At 37.3% G+C, this 20,769-nt stretch overlaps 2 protein-coding genes across 2 annotated transcripts; both read right to left on the bottom strand.

Annotated features, from left to right (window-relative positions):
* Positions 1 to 11,358: 11,358 nt before the first annotated feature.
* On the bottom strand, positions 11,359 to 14,563 carry LOC140943527 (uncharacterized). The gene is made up of 4 exons (XM_073392613.1): positions 14,512 to 14,563; positions 14,234 to 14,272; positions 13,480 to 13,760; positions 11,359 to 12,606 (listed from the first exon to the last, which is right to left on the bottom strand). The coding sequence occupies exons 2-4, from the start codon at positions 14,234 to 14,236 to the stop codon at positions 12,447 to 12,449; spliced, it is 444 nt and encodes a 147-aa protein (XP_073248714.1). The 5' UTR covers positions 14,237 to 14,272; positions 14,512 to 14,563; the 3' UTR covers positions 11,359 to 12,446.
* Positions 14,564 to 17,616: 3,053 nt separating this feature from the next.
* On the bottom strand, positions 17,617 to 20,340 carry LOC140943910 (uncharacterized). Its single transcript, XM_073393020.1, has 4 exons — positions 20,203 to 20,340; positions 19,927 to 19,965; positions 19,283 to 19,563; positions 17,617 to 18,370 (listed from the first exon to the last, which is right to left on the bottom strand). Exons 2-4 carry the CDS (start codon positions 19,927 to 19,929, stop codon positions 18,211 to 18,213), a joined length of 444 nt encoding a protein of 147 aa, XP_073249121.1. The 5' UTR covers positions 19,930 to 19,965; positions 20,203 to 20,340; the 3' UTR covers positions 17,617 to 18,210.
* Positions 20,341 to 20,769: the final 429 nt, after the last annotated feature.

Raw genomic sequence — 20,769 nt, forward strand, 5'->3', positions numbered from 1 at the left:
CTAAATTTCACACTAAAGCCAGTGGCGTAGCCAGGGGAGGGTCCCAGGGGTTTCGGACCCCGCTCCCCCTCTTTATGCCACGGCATCTGCTTTAATTTCAAGGAGAATGAGATTTCAGCTGCTAAAGAAAATGGAAAGAAAATCAGTTGAAAAAGTATTGCATTCTCTTTCGAAGGTTACATATGAATACTATGAGGAAGATCATATGGGCCCCTGTGTATACAAGCCTGGGATTTCAGTGCATTTGTTGGTCTTGATCTATCGCTTTCATTTGCGTGTTGTAATGGTTTGACTTTGAGAGGGTTTAATACAAACTTGCTGGAGGCAGAAGGACAGTGTAAACAGTCAAAAAGTGAGAAGGTATAATGAAATCAGCGTTGATGTGTGCAAATCAGTGTGAGGAAATTGTTTGAAACTGGGACACTAACAGTAACAGCGCGGTGAATTGCCTAGAACATGCAGTATGCAATTATGAATTCATCATATGCCACCCAGGCTACCGTGATGCAGTGCCTTTTCCTTAAAGGCTACTTATATGTAGTATCAGGCTCTGAAAACAAGACATCGATGATTAGGCTACAATCACCCCAAATTTTCATGTGGCGGCTTTTCCGTTGGCGGCGCAAGTGGCTCAATGCGAAAAAAGACCCTTCTAGTAGTGCAGTTGACGGCTTGGCCATGAATTCTTTCCAGACTTATACAACTTTCGCTGCGTATTTCAAGCACGATACAATTACATCTGCAGAATGTGAGCGATGGCATAGCACATTGTGCAGACTTCAAAAGTACTTGACAACAACCAGGACTAAAGAGCGAGAGTCCGCTGCACTTGCTCTGATGAACATCCATTGCATTATACAACGTTGCAAAGAAGCATCCGTGATGTTTCCTTCTTGCTAATATCCTAACTGAGTAAACGGAAAATCACAAGACTACAGTGTGTGTTTTAATGTATTGAATGATTATCGACATATTATACGGCATTTTTAAGTCTATGCTAGCATCATTTGGCACTGTAATTATTGAAAATTTGTGCTCTGAATCACAAAACGGAATTTCTGAGGACCTAAGGTATTAAAATTTTCCGGGGAAGAATGCTTTATACCTGAATCCAAAGCTCGATTGTCAATCTAGAAAAATAGCTGGCTACGCCCTTGAAACCACAAAAAAAAAAAAAAAAAAAAAAAAAAAAAAATATGCGAGAGATTTGGTGACTCGCACGGGAGAGTGGAAGATCAGTGCCGTATCTGGGAGACTGACCCGGATAATCGGGGATAGCAACAGAACAGGAGTTTTGCGGTATAAACTGTGATAGGGAGGTGTGAAAACTTTTTATTATTATTTTGTCTTGAAATTTTTGATCCCTGGCCTTTTTCTGTTATTTTTTAAGACAACACAAATATATTGACTTTATTTTGAGTGTTATACCAAACTAAGCCAATGACTTTAACAACAAAAAAAACAACAATAATCTTTATTGACTCACACACTTAGAATTATTACAATAAAAAATAGATATACATTACAAATTTACAATGTGATAACTGAGAAAAATAATTAATTATTTGGAGCCTAAAGGCTAAGGGGACAGTGAGGTTTTCGAGTTAGCCCCTAAAAGCGGAGCTCCACGTGCGGCGCGAAGCCCCATAGCTAAGAAAATGTGGTAATCTACCCATCTGAGAAAATCTGGTAATCACGTGACCATACACCGAGCGAGCGACCGTCTGTCCGCACCAGAGGCATACCAATGTAAAATAGCTCAATCAACAGGTATGGGAACCCAAATGCAACTCAAGGTTTTACCGTTTTATTTGGAAGGAGATCACACGCCCGGACTTTTAGAAAGAAAAAAAGTCGTGTCTTTTTCGTTGTTATTTTCTATGTTTACACTAACGTGGATAACAGAGAAAAAGCTAGCGCGAGTTATTGAAAACAAAGGAGACGAATTTCGAAGGAAGAAAAACATGGAAATTTAAAGCGGTTGGGAGAAAATGAGAAATGCTAGCGGCCAGCAAGGTGAAAATGAGCGGCAGTGAAAAATAAAAGCGAACATGAAGACAGGAAACAAAATATTTGGTAAGCATATACGACAATTCCTCCATAAAAATAATATGTAATTAGGAAGTTTGACGTTTTAGTCGTACAAAACAGCGTTGTAGTCGTGCAAAACAAGGGCAAGGGAAAGACAAAAAAACGTGCAAATTTGTTTTTTGCTAATTAGAAGAAAAAGTGTGCTGCACGTGCAATTTGTTTTTTTTGCTGATTAGGTCTATTAGTCTTGAAGCCATTTTCATTGTCGTCCCCGTTCAACATTACACGATTTAATTTTTTTGTTTACACGTATTATTAACCAGAGCTTCGCTTTTAGCCCTGGCTAAAAATAACAATAACAAGGCAAATGAAAGTACAAAATGGTCGAGGACTGTTATTTAAGCAGTTAAGATTGCAATGAATAAAATAATTGTTAGTAAGTATATATTTTTGAGGGGGGATAGGATAAGGTAGCCTGTTCCACAGATGAAACTAAACTCTGGCGAAGTCCATCTGCAAGCAGTGCGAAAATCCTTGTTCTGGGCCTCCTGTACCAAGAATTGAGTCTGTGCCATGCCAATGATTGGCTTGTTAAAAAAGCCACTGTCGATTTGCCAATCAGGATAAAAGGAAATAGCTAGAAAACGCACCTCCAGTAATTCGTTGAGTTTGTTGGGTGTGGTAGGTGTATACTCGCATACACCCATTTGCTAGGCTCTTGTTCCGATTCATGGTTCAGGGAGAAGCCCTGGGGACGAGGTTGGTTCTTGGTTTGGCAGCGCTTTGCCTCGTTTCCTGGATTAAAGAACGAAGCATATACTTGTGTACTGTCCTTGTTTTGCAGGGCTTTTGCCCCGTTTCATAGCTTTACCGTGCTTGTTTCGACTCGTGGCTTTTAGCGTGCCAGTCTCGAATTAGGGCCCGGGGGACTTAGGGTTTCAAGAACGAGTTATGTTACGTGTGTACTGTGCTTGTTCCGACTCATGGCGTTAAGAACGAGTTATGCTTGTTTCGACTCATGGCTTTAAGAACGAGTTATGTTTTTTGTGTAGCGTGCTTGTTTTGACTCATCGCTTTAAGAACGACTTACGTTACATGTGTACCGTGCTTGTTTCGATTCATGGCTTTAAGAACGAGTCACGTTGCATGTTAGGCTTGCCCGTCTCGACTTAGGGCTTAAAGAACGAGTTATGTTACACGTGCAGTGTGCTTGTTTTGACTCATGGAACGACTAGACTTCCTGAGATTCCATCGGAATCGATGTGTTTCCAATAGATCCGATGGACTCCATCGGACGACTTTCAAACCCTCCTCAAAGTATTGTTTACACTTCCGGTTTCATCTTATGACTAAACTTCCGGTAACTCGAGTGTACTCTATACTGTACTACTGGTTTCATTTTTCGACTGGACTCCGTTGACTCCAGGTTTGGACATGTGTGACAGAACAAGGATCTTGGTGCTTCACGTCACTAACCGAGGTTAAATAATATTGCGTCTTCAAAGCAGTCTAGAGGAAGGGAAGATAAGACGGCTTTTATGTGATTCTGATGCAGTCAAATATAGGAATGAATGAACCTGCGTAAGAATGAAAATGAAATAATTTATATTTTGGAAGTATAAATATTAGAACTACAGGATAAAGAAGTAAACGTAAAGAAGTTCATCTAGTGTAAAAATTCATAATTATTTACACAATGATGTGAATGCTACGTGCGTTGTGATTGGTCGTTGCCCATGATCTATCAGAGTACAGATACATGGATGACGTCACGCGAAACTTGTTTCCTTTGTTTTGTTCAACATGGCGCGCGGTTTTGAAAATGTTTGTGAGATTATTTCGAATTAAAGCAAGTGAAATCCTCGAAAAAAGTTCGACAGGAGCTATTTACAAGACAGAAAAATGGAGAAACGGGGACAAAAAGAGCTCTTGACTACTTAAAAATGCCTAAACTACAAGAAATCTTCACAACAGCTGCCGATCGTGTTTCATCGCTATGAGAGACTCGCCGTTTTGCAAAATGTTTTCGCCATTATTCTGCTTTGAGCAAGAAAAGACGTTGAAAAAATTTTCGAAGAAACTATATTCAATTAAGTTAAAGAAAAAAAGAAGAAGCAGAGACGAAAAGTGACGCCTGGGAAGTCCTAAACTAGCACAAATCCTCGAACAGTCAAGCGGTACGAGGCAGGTATGTGTCTCGGTCTTTTTTCTTTTCTGATAATTGTATAAAACAAATAGAACATCAGAAAAACATCAGTGACACACTCGCCTGCGGCTCGTGTGCCACTTCATTGTTTTGACCACATTTTGACGTCATCTGTGATTTATTACTGGACAGACGCACGGCAACATGGAATTCTCCATTATATACATTAAATTGTTAAAGAGTTAGTTGGAATAATTTGATAAAAGATCAAAGCTTTCCCTTTGGTGATATTGTTAGGAGAAAATTGACGTTGCAGGTTATACTCGGCGGACTTAAAGGGTTGACCAGTTTGTAGTTGGCCTGTATTAGTTCAGTTGGTATAGAACAATATTAAGTCAGTATCTGAGAGGTCGAGAGTTCGAATCCCACTAGGCTTCCTTTTCGCAACTGCAAAATTGTGTCTTCAACTGCTATATTAACTTCTTTACATTTCAACAATTCAGTGAATCCCACACTTCCAACATGTTCAGGTATTCGGTATTAATGTTCATGCATTGTTCTTCTCTCTACAGGAATTTTTAATTTTACAGTAACTCACTGTCTAGCTTGGACAGTTGGACCCATTACCGTTGCCTGTGTTAAACTATTCTGCTTCAATGTCTGCAGAGGTAAGTAACAGTAGAAGTACCAATCTTTCTTAACCCTAAGTTAGTTTTGTAAAACCTAACAACAAAACTGACCTACCCGCCAGCTCAGTTGTAATGTATTCTTTTTTTCTCAAAATACTCCAAAATTTCCTTTACCTTGAAGGTTGGAAAATTGGAGTTTAACTGTATTATGAAGTACATTTACAAGGTTGTGCTCTAACAAAATTGTAGGGAGCCCAAACGATCAAAAGCTTTGGATCTATGATGACCATAATCATGATAACTCTTTTGCAAAAGCCAACATTTTCATGCCTGCTAACAATCCAAAAAATTAACAAAGTAAGTTGCTTGGGGCCACTAAGCTAATAGGTATAACACAGGCCTGAAGTAGCATAGTGTACTAAAACCACTGAAACGCCAGGTAGCTACTATCATACTAGGTACTTTACCAGAGGCTGTTATAGGGAAAAAACAAAAACAAAAGAATACTGTCTGTGAACTCTCTTCCCACAGAGTCTGTGTTAGTTGTGAAAGATTTGGGGATCCAGTTTACTAGAACAGGTGCCCTTGGGCTACAAACAAGTAAGTTTATTGTGCAACATAGTGTTGTTGATGTGATAATTAATAAAGTCATTGCCATGGTATGTACAATATTATTAATTTTACTCAATATTATTTATGTCTCAGTCATTAAATAAATTATACAATCTTTGTTGGTTTGAAATCCTCATGTTTTGCTCTAGAAAATATCTAAAATAACATGTAACAATACTAGTGCTTATATTTTCAGAACATAAATGACGTATGTACCATAAAATAACAAAGAGATGCCAACCTCTGGAGATCTAAACTATGAAGATCCTCTCCTTTGCATTATCCCCCCCCACCCAAAAAAAATGACCAAGCCCCTCACTAGCACTACCAGTGACCACACCACCACCATCACCACCAATTAAGCACAAACCGACCCAGCCTGCAAATTATAATGGGAATGGCTTAAGAATTTATATCAAGTCTTACCTAAGGCACAGACCATCAAAACTTGCTTTTATGTAAGGACAAAGTAATCAAAATAATATAACTACAAAATAATCAATACGTGCAAAAATGCCCCAAAAACCGTACGACATTATATGAATAAAAAATTATGAATTTTGGAGCAACATGGGCTAAATTCCAAACTAATGAGAAAAGCTCAAAAGTTTATTTCATCCAAGAGATTTGGTAACCTGGTGGGAGATTGAGAGATTCATGATAAATTACAGAAAAACCCCACCTGAATAGTAGAGTACTGGCAATGAACTATTGTCCAGGTTAGTGAATGATGCACCAAAGGGATAGGTATAAAACTGCGACAACTTAAGCTGTTCTATAAGAGTTGATCTAAAAGATGATTAACAATATTGTATAAGTGGAGGATTAATAAGAGATAATAATTTACAAGTGAGTATTAGGTTAATATAAGTGTCCCTATAATTAGTCATAACAATAATGTTAAAAGTAAAGCAGTTTCCCTGGGCAAAAATTTTTTTTAGTTTATATTTGTTATAATCTTTTTCTTGTGATTATGATTTAGTGCTGTTTAAAAATTAGCAGGAGTGTTTTCGCTTCGCCTCAAGTTGTTAACTCTGATAATACATGACTGCAAGTGTTTTGAACAGTTTCAAAATCTCTGATATAGATCAGCTTGTTCTATATAGCACTACAAATTTAGTTCTGGGGCTAGTTTGGTCTAAAAAATTGGACAAATTTTATATTTGGATTTTGGATATAAATTTTATATCTTCATCAGATATGAAAACACTCATTTTGTTAATGATTTATCCCGCGCACCATGCTCCACTAAATAATCAATAAAGTCACTATTGTAGCAAAAGTCTCAAAAGTTTCAGTGTTAATTTGAAAAAAGAAAGTTTAAACCTTTGGTAAAATACTATTTGAACAGAAAATATTAAAAATAACATGCCATAATACTGGTGCCTACAGTTGTAGAAAAGTCCGAGCGTACACCATTATAATGGTGTGGATGCTGTACATAGTATACCATAAGTAGATGTAGTGTAAAAGTATCCTGAGTTCTCAAAATTGTTAAGTGTAAAATCATACATGTAGTTACTATTTTATTTTTACTGCACCATTAAGTTGTGTTTTATTTGATGCTACTGACGCATGGTTATGAGACACAAATAAATTGTTAGAGAAAAATCTACTAGTTGTCCCACTTTTCACGGTAACTATCATTATTAAGTTATAGATGAGTACTCTTTGGTTATTAGATAGTGGGTAGCAAGAAAAGTACACATTTACCAAGTTAGTTAATATAATAATCTCATTTTCACCTCTCATCATTTTAAAGTACACACAAGCCACAAGGCCCACACTAACACTCAGGTTCTACTCAGGTTCAGTTGTGAACCTGAGTACTTTAACACTGTAGCTATTACAGTATTAAACTAGATTAAGAGTCACATTTCCAGGATTTTGGTGGCATTGTTATGCAATGTTTTATGGAGCAGTTCTCAACTAGATACCAATAGCTAAACTACACCGTAGCAACACAGGGTGCATAGTGTTACCTGTGAGCTGTATATTTATCATCTTAGAAACTACCGTAAAAAGCAATGGAATATAATGATATACTAAAATGAACAAATTTACACTTTAACTTAACTACTGTACACAAAATAACAATAATATTATAAAAGAGCTCTCTAATTTTAATTGCCCTTTTATTATTATCATAAAACTATTATTATTATTGTTATTATTATTATTATTACTAATTATTATTTTTTAATTGTCGTAATTTCTTTAAAATTTGTATTTCAGCACATAGCACTTAAGTTTTCCATCCTGAGAAAAAGTTGACCTAAAAGCATGTGTGACAAATGACAAACAAATGTGAATTACTTACCTTGCATAATTGGATAAAACTGCTTTGTGATTGTACGGTGACTAGTACTAGCTGAGGGCAATGGCATAAAAGTGGTAAGAGCACTTACTTCCCACCAATATGGCCTGGTGTCAATGCCAGGTGACAGCTTAGTTTGTAGTTGGTCTTTATCCTTGTTCTGGGCCAGGAGGTTTATTCTCAAGGTACCTCACAGAGCAGCACTCAACACATGCAAATGAGTTCTTCAGAGCTCTTATTAAATCTAGGTGGCTGAACAAATTACATTATATTTTTTTCTTTTTACCACTTTTTTCCAAGACCATGCAAGCTGTACTACCAAAATGAATAAATTAAAACAGGTTTCATTTAAAACATCTGATGCTAGAGAAATTCACCTTGACAGACTCAAAAGTTGTGTATTCTTCATATCATTCTCTGCAATTGATTCTTGGGGTAGTAAAGTGGAGAATATCAAGCAGATTTAACACAAGACAGTCCAGGGACTAACTGCTTTTAAATTTCTTAAGGTCAGATTTAATGACTAATGTTCGACATTCATCTCAGTCAAGCTGTCTCTCAAAAAAGTACATTTTGCCAGGTGATGTAAACTTAAAAATTCAGGTGATTGATATATTATTATTTTAGTATTTTGTATGTTGTTATGTATGGCAAGATGCTATTTTGCAGGGGCGGATCTAGGGGGAGGGTGCAGGGGCTGCGCACCCCCCCCCCCCCTGAGGTGACCTGCGGTTTTCTAATACAACTGGTATTCTGCAAAAGAAAAAAAAAACTATGTGGTTTATTGGTGTTGAAGTAGAGCAAGAGACGAGTGCACCCCCTCCTAAAAAAAATCCTGGATCCGCCCCTGTTTTGTACTCAAGAGTTTTATATATGAAAACAAACAAACAAATAAAACAAAAGCAGTTCGAGAATTTCAGGTAAAAGACCCAATTCCATTTGGTAAAATAGTGTGAAACAGTAAAATAGTGGTACTAACTGAAGGGGAAAAAAGAATTGTCGAGATTCTTTGACTGGTTGCATCATATGCCTATGATAGTTCCAGACATGTGTATATATTGTTTAATTCAGAATTTTTATGGACACTGGCAGTGAAAGGGATGGGCTTGGTCAGCACATATAACGTTACAGAAATATAACATGGGACACATTTTAAATTCTAATACGGTGGTTGTATTATACACTTAATGTCAGATCCCGAGGGAAACAGTTAGTTTTGTTTTCCCAAGAGTCCTGATGTTTCCCGAGACGAAGTCGAGGGAAACATCAGGACTCGAGGGAAAACAAAACTAACTGGTTTCCCGAGGGACCTGACATTAAGTGTTTTGTTATATTTCTAGACTTTCACTTCAACAGCAACAAAAGAATGACCGGAGCGAACCAAAACAGTCGACTCGGTACTTATAACAACACAAATTTAATTCTCAAAACCACTGAATGAATGATTCACAAACAAAAGTACTTTCCTCATATTATCTGCATCTTTTTCCTCCACTAGCTGCTGTTTTTCTTCTGGGAACTTCTGGAATAACTTTAAAAATCGTTGCTTTTTAGCTTGAGGCTTCGTTTTTGTGTTGTTGTGTTCATTCACGAAAAAGAAAACTGGCTGGACCTGGCGGTGTTTTTCCCGCCTTCTGTCACACCACTTTCCACCATGCTTTGATCACGTGCTGCAATGTATCCCGAGCGGAATACATTGTTTAATGTATCACGATCGGGATACATTTGATTTTAGTCAAGGCCACGTGACCAAGAATCAACCAATGGCAGTCCCTGTTTAGTTGAGTGAAAGTCTAGGAATATAACAATATTTATACACCGTATTCACAAATGGCGGACACGCGGGAAAAAACTGGTGCCTAGTCATGAAAGCGAGGCGTTGGAGGATAAACAAAAATTTCAAATGAAGACTTTCAGTGAACTTCCAGAGTGTTTAGCACGGATTCCACCTAAAATAACTTTGTACGGACTTCTTTTTAAATACAGTTACGTGGGATGTCTTCTGCTTTTAATGTTTAGTAATGACTTGCTGTTTGCAATCAAAAGGGACGCGTATATCTGCAAGGAAACAGGATGATTTTGTAGGTTTTCGAGTCGGTTTCCGAAGCATCAGAAGCTCGACAGGTGGACGATGACTGGAGAAAAGCGGCAAACATGTTGGCCCAAACTTCACATTGAAACCGAGTACGAAAGCCAGCTCACTGTAATTCGGTGAAACAGAAATATAAACAAATCTTGGTGGCAAGAAAAAAGAAATAAGCGACAGATACATGGCCTACTTGTTAACGCTAGAGACGTCTGCCGTTGAACAAAACAGTTCAAGTCGAGATGGAAAAAAGGAAGACAGGAAAGAAGAGGTGACTGAGGTTTCGATAAAGTTATGTTTGATTTTTGTTTGCCAGGACGTTATTCTCTGGTTTTTATCAACGAAGGACATCAATTATAACTATTTTTTTTATTATAAATGCAGGAGCGATCGAGTGGAGTACGCTCAAAATTTCAACTTGTTACTCGGCAGACTCGGTAAGCCAGACACATCATTTCAGCGACTAATTTCGTATTTCTTATCGTTGGCTGTTAAGAGTTTTAACTTTATGTTCCATTATATTTTAAAGTTGAAGAATACATAAATAAATAAAATGATGGTCTTCTTAAACGGATCCAGACTCGAATTTAATTATTCGAAACAGAAGCTTGCCATGTTCAGTCCTGACAAAAAAACATTGCCTTAAAAGTTTAATCTCGTAAAATGTAAGCTTTATACCACTTTTTTTTACCAAGAGCTCTCTGAGATAATGCCCTAAAGGAGACCAGGCAAATAGCAAGCCATAAGATTCACACACTACAGCTTCTAATTTTGATAAAATTATTTTTAATTATTTCGCAATGACAACGAAATCATGAGATTTTTGCTAAGCTCTGCCAACGTACCTCTAACAATTCGCTCCAAAGCGACGGAATTAATATGATCCAAAGGAAGTTGTAAATACAGACATACATATATACATAGATATGTATAAGATGTCACTAACATGAATGAATGAGCCTCGTGAATGAATCTTTCACCCGCTCTCAGCTTGACCTGTTTTCAGTGGCCATATATCCGTCGCTTATTTCTCTTTTTCTCGCCACCAATATCTGTTTTTATTTCTGTTTTACAGAATTGTAGTGATCTGGCTTTCGTATTCGGTTACAGTGTGAAGCTGGGCCAACATGTTTGTCGCTTTTCTCAAGCCATCGCCGACTTGTCGTGTCCTGCTTCTGATGCTTCGGAAACCTACAAAATCATCCTGTTTCCTTGCAGATATACTCGTCCCTTTTGATTGCAAACAGCAAATCATTACTAAACATTAAGAGCAGAAGACATCCCACGTAACTGTATTTAAAAAGAAGTCCGTACAAAGTTATTTTAGGTGGAATCCGTGCTAAACACTCTGGAAGTTCACTGAAAGTCTTCATTTGAAATTTTTGTTTATCCTCCAACGCCTCGCTTTCATGACTAGGCACCAGTTTTTTCCCGCGTGTCCGCCATTTGTGAATACGGTGTATTATGCATAACATTGATGAAAATACAGGAACGTTAAAGATGACTTAACAATCCAAATCCTAAAGAGATCTACTAAGAGTAACTTTGTCAAAACTGCGTTTTGTGTTGAAATCTTTAATGAAGTAATTACCAGGCATACTATAAAATCAGTTAATATTTAAAAAGAAAATGACAATTCAAATAACTGAATAAAATGATAACATTAAAAGAGCCGATACTTTGTGTCCCTTATTTACTTTAATTTGTCATTAGTCGAATCCCGCTTTACGGACACACGCTTAATACAGACATCTCGTTATTATGGACAGTTTCCGTTGTCCCTAGCTCTTAGCTCTTATGTTTTCTCTAAATTTAACCCTCTTTAAGGACACTCCGTTAATACAGAATGTTAATTTTTTTAGTTAACTTATACAAAACTTTCCACCTCAAAAAATCTTTTTGTTTTCACTCAGTTGTTCTATAAAACAAGGGACTGAACTTTCTGTTAGCCAAAGATTATTAACCAGCTGCTGTTCAGGAAATGCGCCTGCGCGAAGACTTGACTCGAGAAAACAGCAGAAACTAACCCTAGCTTTCTGTTGGTTTTATACTGAGGCATAATCCCATATTCCAGCATGGTTTATTACACACACCAGTAAACCTGTAGTATCATGCGTGTCGATACAAGTTGTCTCGATACGACCCTCAAGCAGTTGTAAAATTGAACAAAAATTTTGATCACTTCAAGTATAGTTTTTGCGTGAACAAGAAAAACATCTGGGTTGAATATTCTCTGTTTTTGAAGCCAAGCACAATAAGCTATTTACAACTCGACTGAGTAACTGGTATCCAAACGACCGGTAACCATTATTTGTGAAATAATGGTTCCCAAGGCGACTAAATATGGCAGGAAGAAAAACATTGTCTACTACAATTTTTTTCCTACGAATGCCAAGTTAAGGTATCACAATGTTGATTAATTAGCATTTAAAGGTTTTAATTAATTCTACCTACGAAATGGCCGTCCGCCATTGTTAGATTCAACTAGACGATCAGAGATAACAGGTAGAAAATGGGAGGCAGTTATTGATATTTCTTGTCATCTCAAAGGCGAACGGCAGATAAACAAAAACCATAAGGAAAAGTTGTAAAGCTTGAGTGTCGTGTTCTGATGTCTGCTATCTATTAAGCTCTTTTTTCCACTTCTTCACTTAAAGTTTTGTAATCCAAATCGCCCTCATCGTTTGCTTGGAATTCCAGTGATAAACCAGTGAAGGACTTTTTGATGGTGTCTTTAGAAGATGCGTAAATCATTTTGTCACCAATCTTTGCATTTTCGTCACACCTGAAACAAAAAAAGTAAATGAGATGAACCAGCTAAGTTAACCGGGCTGCCTCGGCTCTTTCCTTTTTTCCGTATAAAATTGTTAGGTGTTTATATGAGAATGCAGGCTGCCCCGTTTGCCGAGATCTTGGTTGCTCGAAGAAAGATCTCAGCAAGCAGCCTAGGGTTGGTTCACGTCATATAAACAGTTCCTAAGTAGAAATGAGAACTAGGCGATAAGGGTGTACTTCATCATACAAACTAAAGCTAAAGAGATGTCCCAACACCTTTTTTACTTAATAATCTCTTGATGAATGCACTTTGATTAGTAATACATCAATTCAGGGAAGTTCAGGGAGCAAGGGTGACGCAGGGGGGAGAGCGCTCCCCGCCCACCAATGTGGCCGAAGTTCAACTCCCGGCGTCCACTGACTCCGTAGAGTTTATTGCAATTTCTATAATATTCTGGCTTCACTCGCCATATGGTTATTAGTAGATCGATCAAGTTATTCAAATAGCGTGATGTCATTGTGACTTCAATTAACCGGATTAAGGTATCATTAATAAAGGTAATCATTATTTTTTCATCACTTCGGTAGATGTGAAAAACGAAAAAGACCCATAGCGTCCTTGTAGGCGTTCCCTACACTCCCCTCGCGCGCCCGGAATCCTCTTCCCCTCCCCTTTCAAACGCCTGTCTCGCACGCTACCAATTCTGTTGCACCTATAACTCTCTTTACCACTCAGATTTTTTGATTTTACTAGGTTAATAAAATAAAATGCTCTTTCAACTCTGACTCTGTCGAGCTAGTAAAATCCAGCCTAAAATTTCTCGAGACTAAAGGAAAATTTCATGCGCGGTCACCAAAAAATACGGGGAACAGCCTCACTCACCAGAAGATGAATGCCAACTTATTAACTCGCCTGCCGTCCTTCTTCATAAATCCAAAATCATACAAAATATATCGTGGCTCATTGGTGAGTTGCTCCTTCATTCTATTAAACTGTGCTTCATCTTCTTCTTTTGTTTCAGTTTTGCATGGATTCCCACACACGTCAGCAACAATTTTCTTCTTCCCTTCAATGTTAAAGAGTGCAAACTTGTGCGTGCTTCTCATCTTCATATCGTTAAACAAACCGTTGATTTCAGCATCGACTTGGACTCCCGACATAGACTGTATCAACACAATATAAAAATAAAATTAATCATCTAAAAAAAAAACTTATTAAGGTATCAGAACTGCTGTAAAGTAAAAAACTGATGAGGCTTATAAAATTGGTTATTTGAAATGTACTCTCAAACTGACCGAATTCCAAAAATGAAGCATTTTTGTGGACTAGAAGTGAAGAAAATGAAGGCCAAAGTTGAAATATTGATAAATACATTATGAGTTTCAAGTAAAGCAGGGGAGATTACAGCAAAATTTGCTTACATTCTGCCTTCTACAATATAGAACGATTGCGTTGATCATTCCTAACCACTTCCATATCTGAAAAAAGCCTATGGCCGAGGGTGTGAGTGTGGTTCCCTGTTTAGTTTACAACGACCTTCTTTGACTAAAATAACCCCGCTATTCTGATTGGCAATGTTAAATTAAGAGTTAACAATGGGCATCTACAAGTATATCAAAGTACTGTAACTACTCACCATTGTGATGGTTGACGGTGACTTCAATTTTTAAAATACCTTGAAAGGAAAGAAGTTAAAAATTAGTTTGGGTGAAGCAAATTAATCTGAATATAGCTGTTTAAAATAAACTTTGCGGAGCAAAGGTGTACATGAATAGCACTTCAAAGTGATAAATCTTTGAATGCATATTAATCAACTGTAGCAACAAATTTTAGCAATTTGTGCTTTCCGCTCCTAAAGGGATAAATGTTTAGACTCCAAAGAAAACTAAAACAAGTTTTAGCATCGCTCCTTACCAATAACTTGCTTCTTGCTAGCTGCCTTCGAACTCTATGGCTTGATAAAAACTTTCATTTCTGCAGGTGCGTATATATATGTTCCCGGTGTGATGTAACATTCTATATTTAGAATTAAACTGTGGGTTTCCTTCGACATCATTTACTTGAAATTAAAGCGAGCTCATTGCATCCTTTTAAGGAAAAGACACGGAGCGTAACTGGGCGATGGGAATTACGCAATGACAAAAATTTGCATAACACTGAATTATAAACAGTTGATTTGTTATTGTTTTATAGCCTGAATATAGAAGTTGTCATGCAACAAATCTTCTCTAGACTAGTACCAATCAACTTCTAAATTTATTTTAGTGAAGGAGATTCTAAAAATTAATTTGCGACAATGTTGAAAATTTAGGTATGCTGACCGATCAACTTTCGGTCTAAAGGTTTGAAGGAAGCGAGTACACGCGCGCATACGGTGTATTATCTCCTTTTATGGCGTATTTTACAAATTCGATCTTTCATGGAATAATGACATAATAGATTAAGTTTTCTTTGTCACGTCATAGTCCATAAAATTGTCATGCGCCTTATGATAAACCTAAGGAATCTTAATACCTATGTATTGGATATAATTCACGATTGCTTTGTCATGTTAGCAATGTTTGCCTTATAAAATGTGTCAGTAGTTGCTAACTAGTATTTAAGGGTTATAATGGACAAAAATGGTCTCTAGATCTAGCGACAAGTAAGGCTTAGACCAAACGTCGAACTTTTCAAGAGACGAACCAAACTTTGTGAATGAGTTTGAATTTTCTATCCGTTCTATCCGTCTACTTTAGACGGATAGAATTGAACGTGTGAACATCGTCTTCGGGACAAACGTCGATCTTCGCATGCGACGAACTAAACCAAGAGACCAAACTTTTGCATGATGATGTATATTTATACTCGTTCATTCGTTCTCACGATCTTAACTTAATTTAGACAATTTAGGTCGACCCAATTAGAGTTTGCTTCTTCTTAACAAAAGTTCGACGTTTGGCCTTGGCGCAAGTGAACTGTCCAAAAATTTTCCATAGCCTCGCACAGGTTTATTCCCGTAATTATTTTATTGGACAAAAACATTCTTAAAAAAGTTATGATCGCTCCTGTCCCTACTGTATGCATTACCAAAATAGGATACGCATTATGTCACGTCATGCAAAGTAAAGACGCTTTTCGCTTTTCACCTGTAAGCCATACATAATGAAAACATTCAACTTTGTTTTGCATGTTTTAAAATTAAATACAGAGATAAGTAAACTCTTTCTTCCGGTAAGAGGGGTATGTGCAGAAAAGTTCGCGATATTCATTACAATTCAGTACAATTGTTGTGTTATCGTACTGTATTGTGGTCTGTGAAGAACAAAACGCTTATGCACTTCATTAAGCACGGTCTCATTTCCCAGAAGTTTAGATTTTAAGTAATTTCATGCATTTTCTGAATGACAGACAAAAAAATTATGTATTGAATGTAGGTGAAGCTTAACTTGGTAGATATAGCGCGACATCTTTAAAAGCAAAAGCGTGCTCGCGTGATCCTGCACTGTCGAAGCACAAGTTTGGGGCGAGTCGTCTCAACTTTCAATTGATAAACGATCGATCGATTCGACTATCGGGGCTTCGGCTCAGTTCTGTTCAAGAGAGAAATGGTGATTTTTATAGCCTGTTCCCAAGCCAGAGAGGCAAAAGGGAACACATATTTGTTTACTAGGTACATTGTTGGTGATCATGTCTTAAAAGATCTTTCGTGCCCCTTTTCAGTAACGTTCTGCATCATATTCGATTGCGATTTTTGCAGTATAATGACGAAAGGAACCTTGTTGAGCCTCATAAGTTCTAGCGGCATTTCTGTAAAACTGTACGATCCATAGATTTGATTGAAATAAAAGGGCCGTTCCTCTGATACCCTGCTAACATTCGCGTCGTTGGCTAGTGCCAACTATGCGAATGTCAGCGACTCGAACGACTTCGTAATTGCTAAAACCATGCCTGATAGCACGGCCGTATTCTTCTGAACATAAGAGTAGAAATTTTTAAAGGTATAAAAACGACCAAGCTAACATGATATCTTACTAACAGTGATAATAAAATTTGTTTCTATTTATTCCCTTGATGTCATTGATTAAAATAAGGCCACAAGGTCAGGTACATGATACTGTGTCGTTTAAATAAAATAGATGAGGCTAAAGATGCCTAACTTTGTTAACAAAAACTTTTAACATCTTTCAAGAACAAGTCTAAAGAAGCTTAAAGAATTTGACCTTTTCTAGCTCAATTCTAACCTTATCAGTTTCTTTAAGGATCAAAATAATGAAATATAATTTTAATAACAAACAATATGCTAACTTGACTGATGCTTCTTAGACCCTGTTTACATGGAGTGGGGGACCCCGGTTTAGTGATGTAGGTTTCTTTCGTTATGTGTCCGCCAGAGGGTAAAAACAAAAGAAACCAACCCCACTGGACCGGGGTCCCCCACCCCATGTAAACAGGCCCTTAATTGTTCTGAATCGCTTTTGTTAAAAACGTTATGTTTGTTGTTGTACTATAGTACACATTTTAAACGTTCCCGGGCTGAAAAAACTTTTTCTTTTCACTTGGCTGTTCTATAACTAAAGGCAACAGACCGAGCTTTCTATTAGCCAAGGATTATTGACTCGAGAAAACAGCAGACAGTGTTGGTGTTAAACACGCGACTTTGTACCCTAAAGGGCTTAAGTTGATACAGAAACTTTTTATCTTCAACTTCTGTTGGTATTTACAATCTAAATCCTAAAGAGGTCTCCAGTAAAGTTGATGAAACTGGTTTTTGTCTTTAAACCACTTGTGAAGTATAGTATAACCTTTAAAAAAAAGTAACAAAGTTAGTGTCAATGAAATAATATTGAAATGCCTGACACCATGTGTGTTTTAATATTTCTTTAATTTCTGAACAATCTAATGTTTGTTATTGTAGTAAAGTTACATAAAACCTTTCTCCTGAAAAACCTTATTTGCTTTAATTTCAATTATTTCTTATATAAAGCACAGAGTAGGATTATTTACCAGCTCCTGTTCAGGAAATGCGCCTGCGGTTTGACTTGAGGAAACAGCTTAACAGCAGAAACTAACCCCAGCTTTCTATTGGTTTTATACTGAGGAATAAAACCAATGTCCAGCATCGGTTATTACACACACCAGTAAACCTGTAGTATACGTTTCGATACAAGCTGTTTCGATAGAAATCGTTTCGATATAACTCTAAAGTAGTAGAATTACGACAATAAATTGTGATCACTTCAAGGATAGTTTTCGCGTAAACAAGACTCCTGTTTTGTTTTGTTTTCTCTTGTTTGTTTTAAAACATTTAGTTTGAATATTCTTTGTTCTTCAAAGTGCAGTGTTTTTCCAAGCACGTGAAGCTATTTACACCAAGTTAGGGTATTAATGCCATTTAATGCCAAGTTGGGTATCACTACATAAATTACTAGGTATTTAAAAGTCTGAATTAATTCTATCTACGAAATGGCTGTCCGCCATTGTTGAATTCACTTAGACGATCAGAGATAACGGTTAAAAAATCGGAGGCAGTTATTGATATTTGTTGTCATCTCAACGGTATATGGGAGATAAACAAAAACCATAAGGAAATTAAGTTGTACAGCTTGAGTGACGTGTTTTGATGTCTGCTATCTAAGCTCTTTTTTCCACTTCTTCGCTTAGAGTTGTGTAATCCAAATCGCACCCATCGTTTGCTTGGAATTCCAGCGATAAACCAGTGAAGGACTTTTTGATGGTGTCTTTAGAAGATGCGTAAATCATTTTGTCTGCAATCTTTGCATTTTCGTCACACCTAAAACAAAAAGAGGAGATGAGATGAACCAGCTCAGCCTGTTAATGGGGCTGGGTCGGCTCATGGCTTGTTTCCTTATAAAATTGTTGTTGTGTTTATATGAGAAAGCAGGCTGCCACGTTTACGTGATCTTGGTTGCTCGAAGGAAGATCTCAGCAAGCAGACCTCACCTCATATAAACAGTTCTTAAGTAGAAATGAGAACCAGGCAATAAGAGAGTACTTCATCATACAAACTAAAGCTAAAGAGATGTACCCAACACCTTTTTTATTTAATAATCTCTTGATGAATGCACTTTTATTAGTAATACATCAGTTCAGGGAGCAAGGGTGGCGCAGGGGTGGTGCAGTGGTAAGAGCACTCACCTCCCACCATTTTGGCCCGGGTTCAAATCCCAGCGTCGTCTCCGTATGTGGGTACGGTTGAGTTTATCGTAGTTTCTAGATATTCTGGCTTCACTCGCCATATGGTTATTAGTAGATCGATCAAGTTATTCAAATAGCGTGATGTCATTGTGACTTCAATCAACCGGATTAAGGTATCATTAATAAAGGTAATCATTATTTTTCCATCACTCCGGTAGATGTGAAAAACGAAAAAAACACGTAGCGTCCTTACAGACGTTCCCTACACTCCCCTCGCGCGTCTTTCGCGCTTCTCGCGCGCCCGGAATCCTCTTCCCCCCCCCCCCCCCCCCCCTTTCAAACGCCTGTCACGCAGGCTACCAATTCTGTTGCACGTATAACTCTTTTTACCGCTCAGATTTATTATTTTTACTAGGTTAAAAAAGGAACATGCTCTTACAACTCTGACTCTGTCAAGCTAGTAGAATCCAGCCTAAAATTTCTTGAGACTAAAGGAAAATTTTATGCCCAGCTACCAGTTAAAAATACAGAGAACAGCCTCACTCACCAGAAGATGAATGCCAACTTATTAACTCGCCTGCCGTCCTTCTTCATAAATCCAAAATCATACAAAATATATCGTGGCTCATTGGTGAGTTGCTCCTTCATTCTATTAAACTGTGCTTCATCCGCTTCTTTTGTTTCAGTTTTGCATGGATTCCCACACACGTCAGCAACAATTTTCTTTTTTCCTTCAATGTTAAAGAATACAAACTTGTGCGTGCTTCTCATCTTCATATCGTTAAACAAACCGTTGATTTCAGCATCGACTTGTACTCCTGACATAGACTGTATCAAGACAACATAAAAATAAAATTAATAATCTAAAAAAAAACTTATTAAGGTATCAGAACTGCTGTAAAGTAAAAAGCTGATGAGGCTTATAAAATTGGTTACTTGAAATGTACCCTCAAACTGAACACAAATTCCAAACATGAATCATTTTTGGGGAATGGAAGTGGGGTAAATGAAGGCCAAAGGTGAAATATTGATAATTACAGTATGAGTTTCAAGTGAAGCAGGGGAAATTACAGCAAAATTTGCTACATTCTGCTTCCTACAATAAAGAACGATTGCGGTGATCATTCCTAAGCATTTACGTGTCTGAAAAAAGCCTATGGCCCAGGGTGTGAGTGTACTGTAACTACTTACCATTGTGATGGTTGACCCCGACTTTAATTTTTAAAATACCTTGAAAGGAAAGAAGTTAAAAATAAGTTGGGGTGAAGCAAATTAATCTGAATATAGATGTTCAAAATAAACTTTGTGGAGCAAAGGTGTACATGAATAGCACTTCAAAGTCAAAAAATCTTTGAATACATAATCAGCTGTAGCAACAAATTTTAGCAATTTGGGCTTTCCGCTCCTAAAGGGATAAATGTTTAGACTCCAAAGAAAACTAAAACAAGTTTTAGCATCGCTCCTTACCAGTAACTTGCTTCTTGGTAGCTGTCTTCCAACTCTATGGCTTGATAAAAACTTTCATTTCTGCAGGTGCGTATATATATGTTCCCGGTGTGATGTAACATTCTATATTTATAATTATCCAGTTGCTTTAAATTCTGGGTTTCCTTCGACATCATTTACTTGAAATTAAAGCGAGCTCATTGCATCCTTTTAAGGAAAAGACACGGAGCGTGACTCAGGGCGATGGGAATTACGCAATGATAAAAATTTGCATAACACTGAATTATAAACAGTTGATTTGTTATTGTTTTATCGCCTGAATATAGAAGTTGTCATGCAACATATCGTCTCTGGTAGTAACAATCAACTTCTAAATTTATTTTACTGAAGGAAATTCTAAAAATTGATTTGCGACAGTGTTGAAAATTTAGGTATGCTGACCGATCAACTTTCGGTCTAAAGGTTTGAAGGACGCGAGTACACGCGCGCATACGGTGTATTATCTCCTTATATGGCGTATTTTACAAATTCGATCTTTTATAGAATAATGACATAATAGATAAAGTTTTCTTCGTCACGTCATTACCG

Source organism: Porites lutea, chromosome 7, assembly GCF_958299795.1.
Source record: "Porites lutea chromosome 7, jaPorLute2.1, whole genome shotgun sequence".
NCBI classification, from domain to species: Eukaryota; Metazoa; Cnidaria; class Anthozoa; order Scleractinia; family Poritidae; genus Porites; species Porites lutea.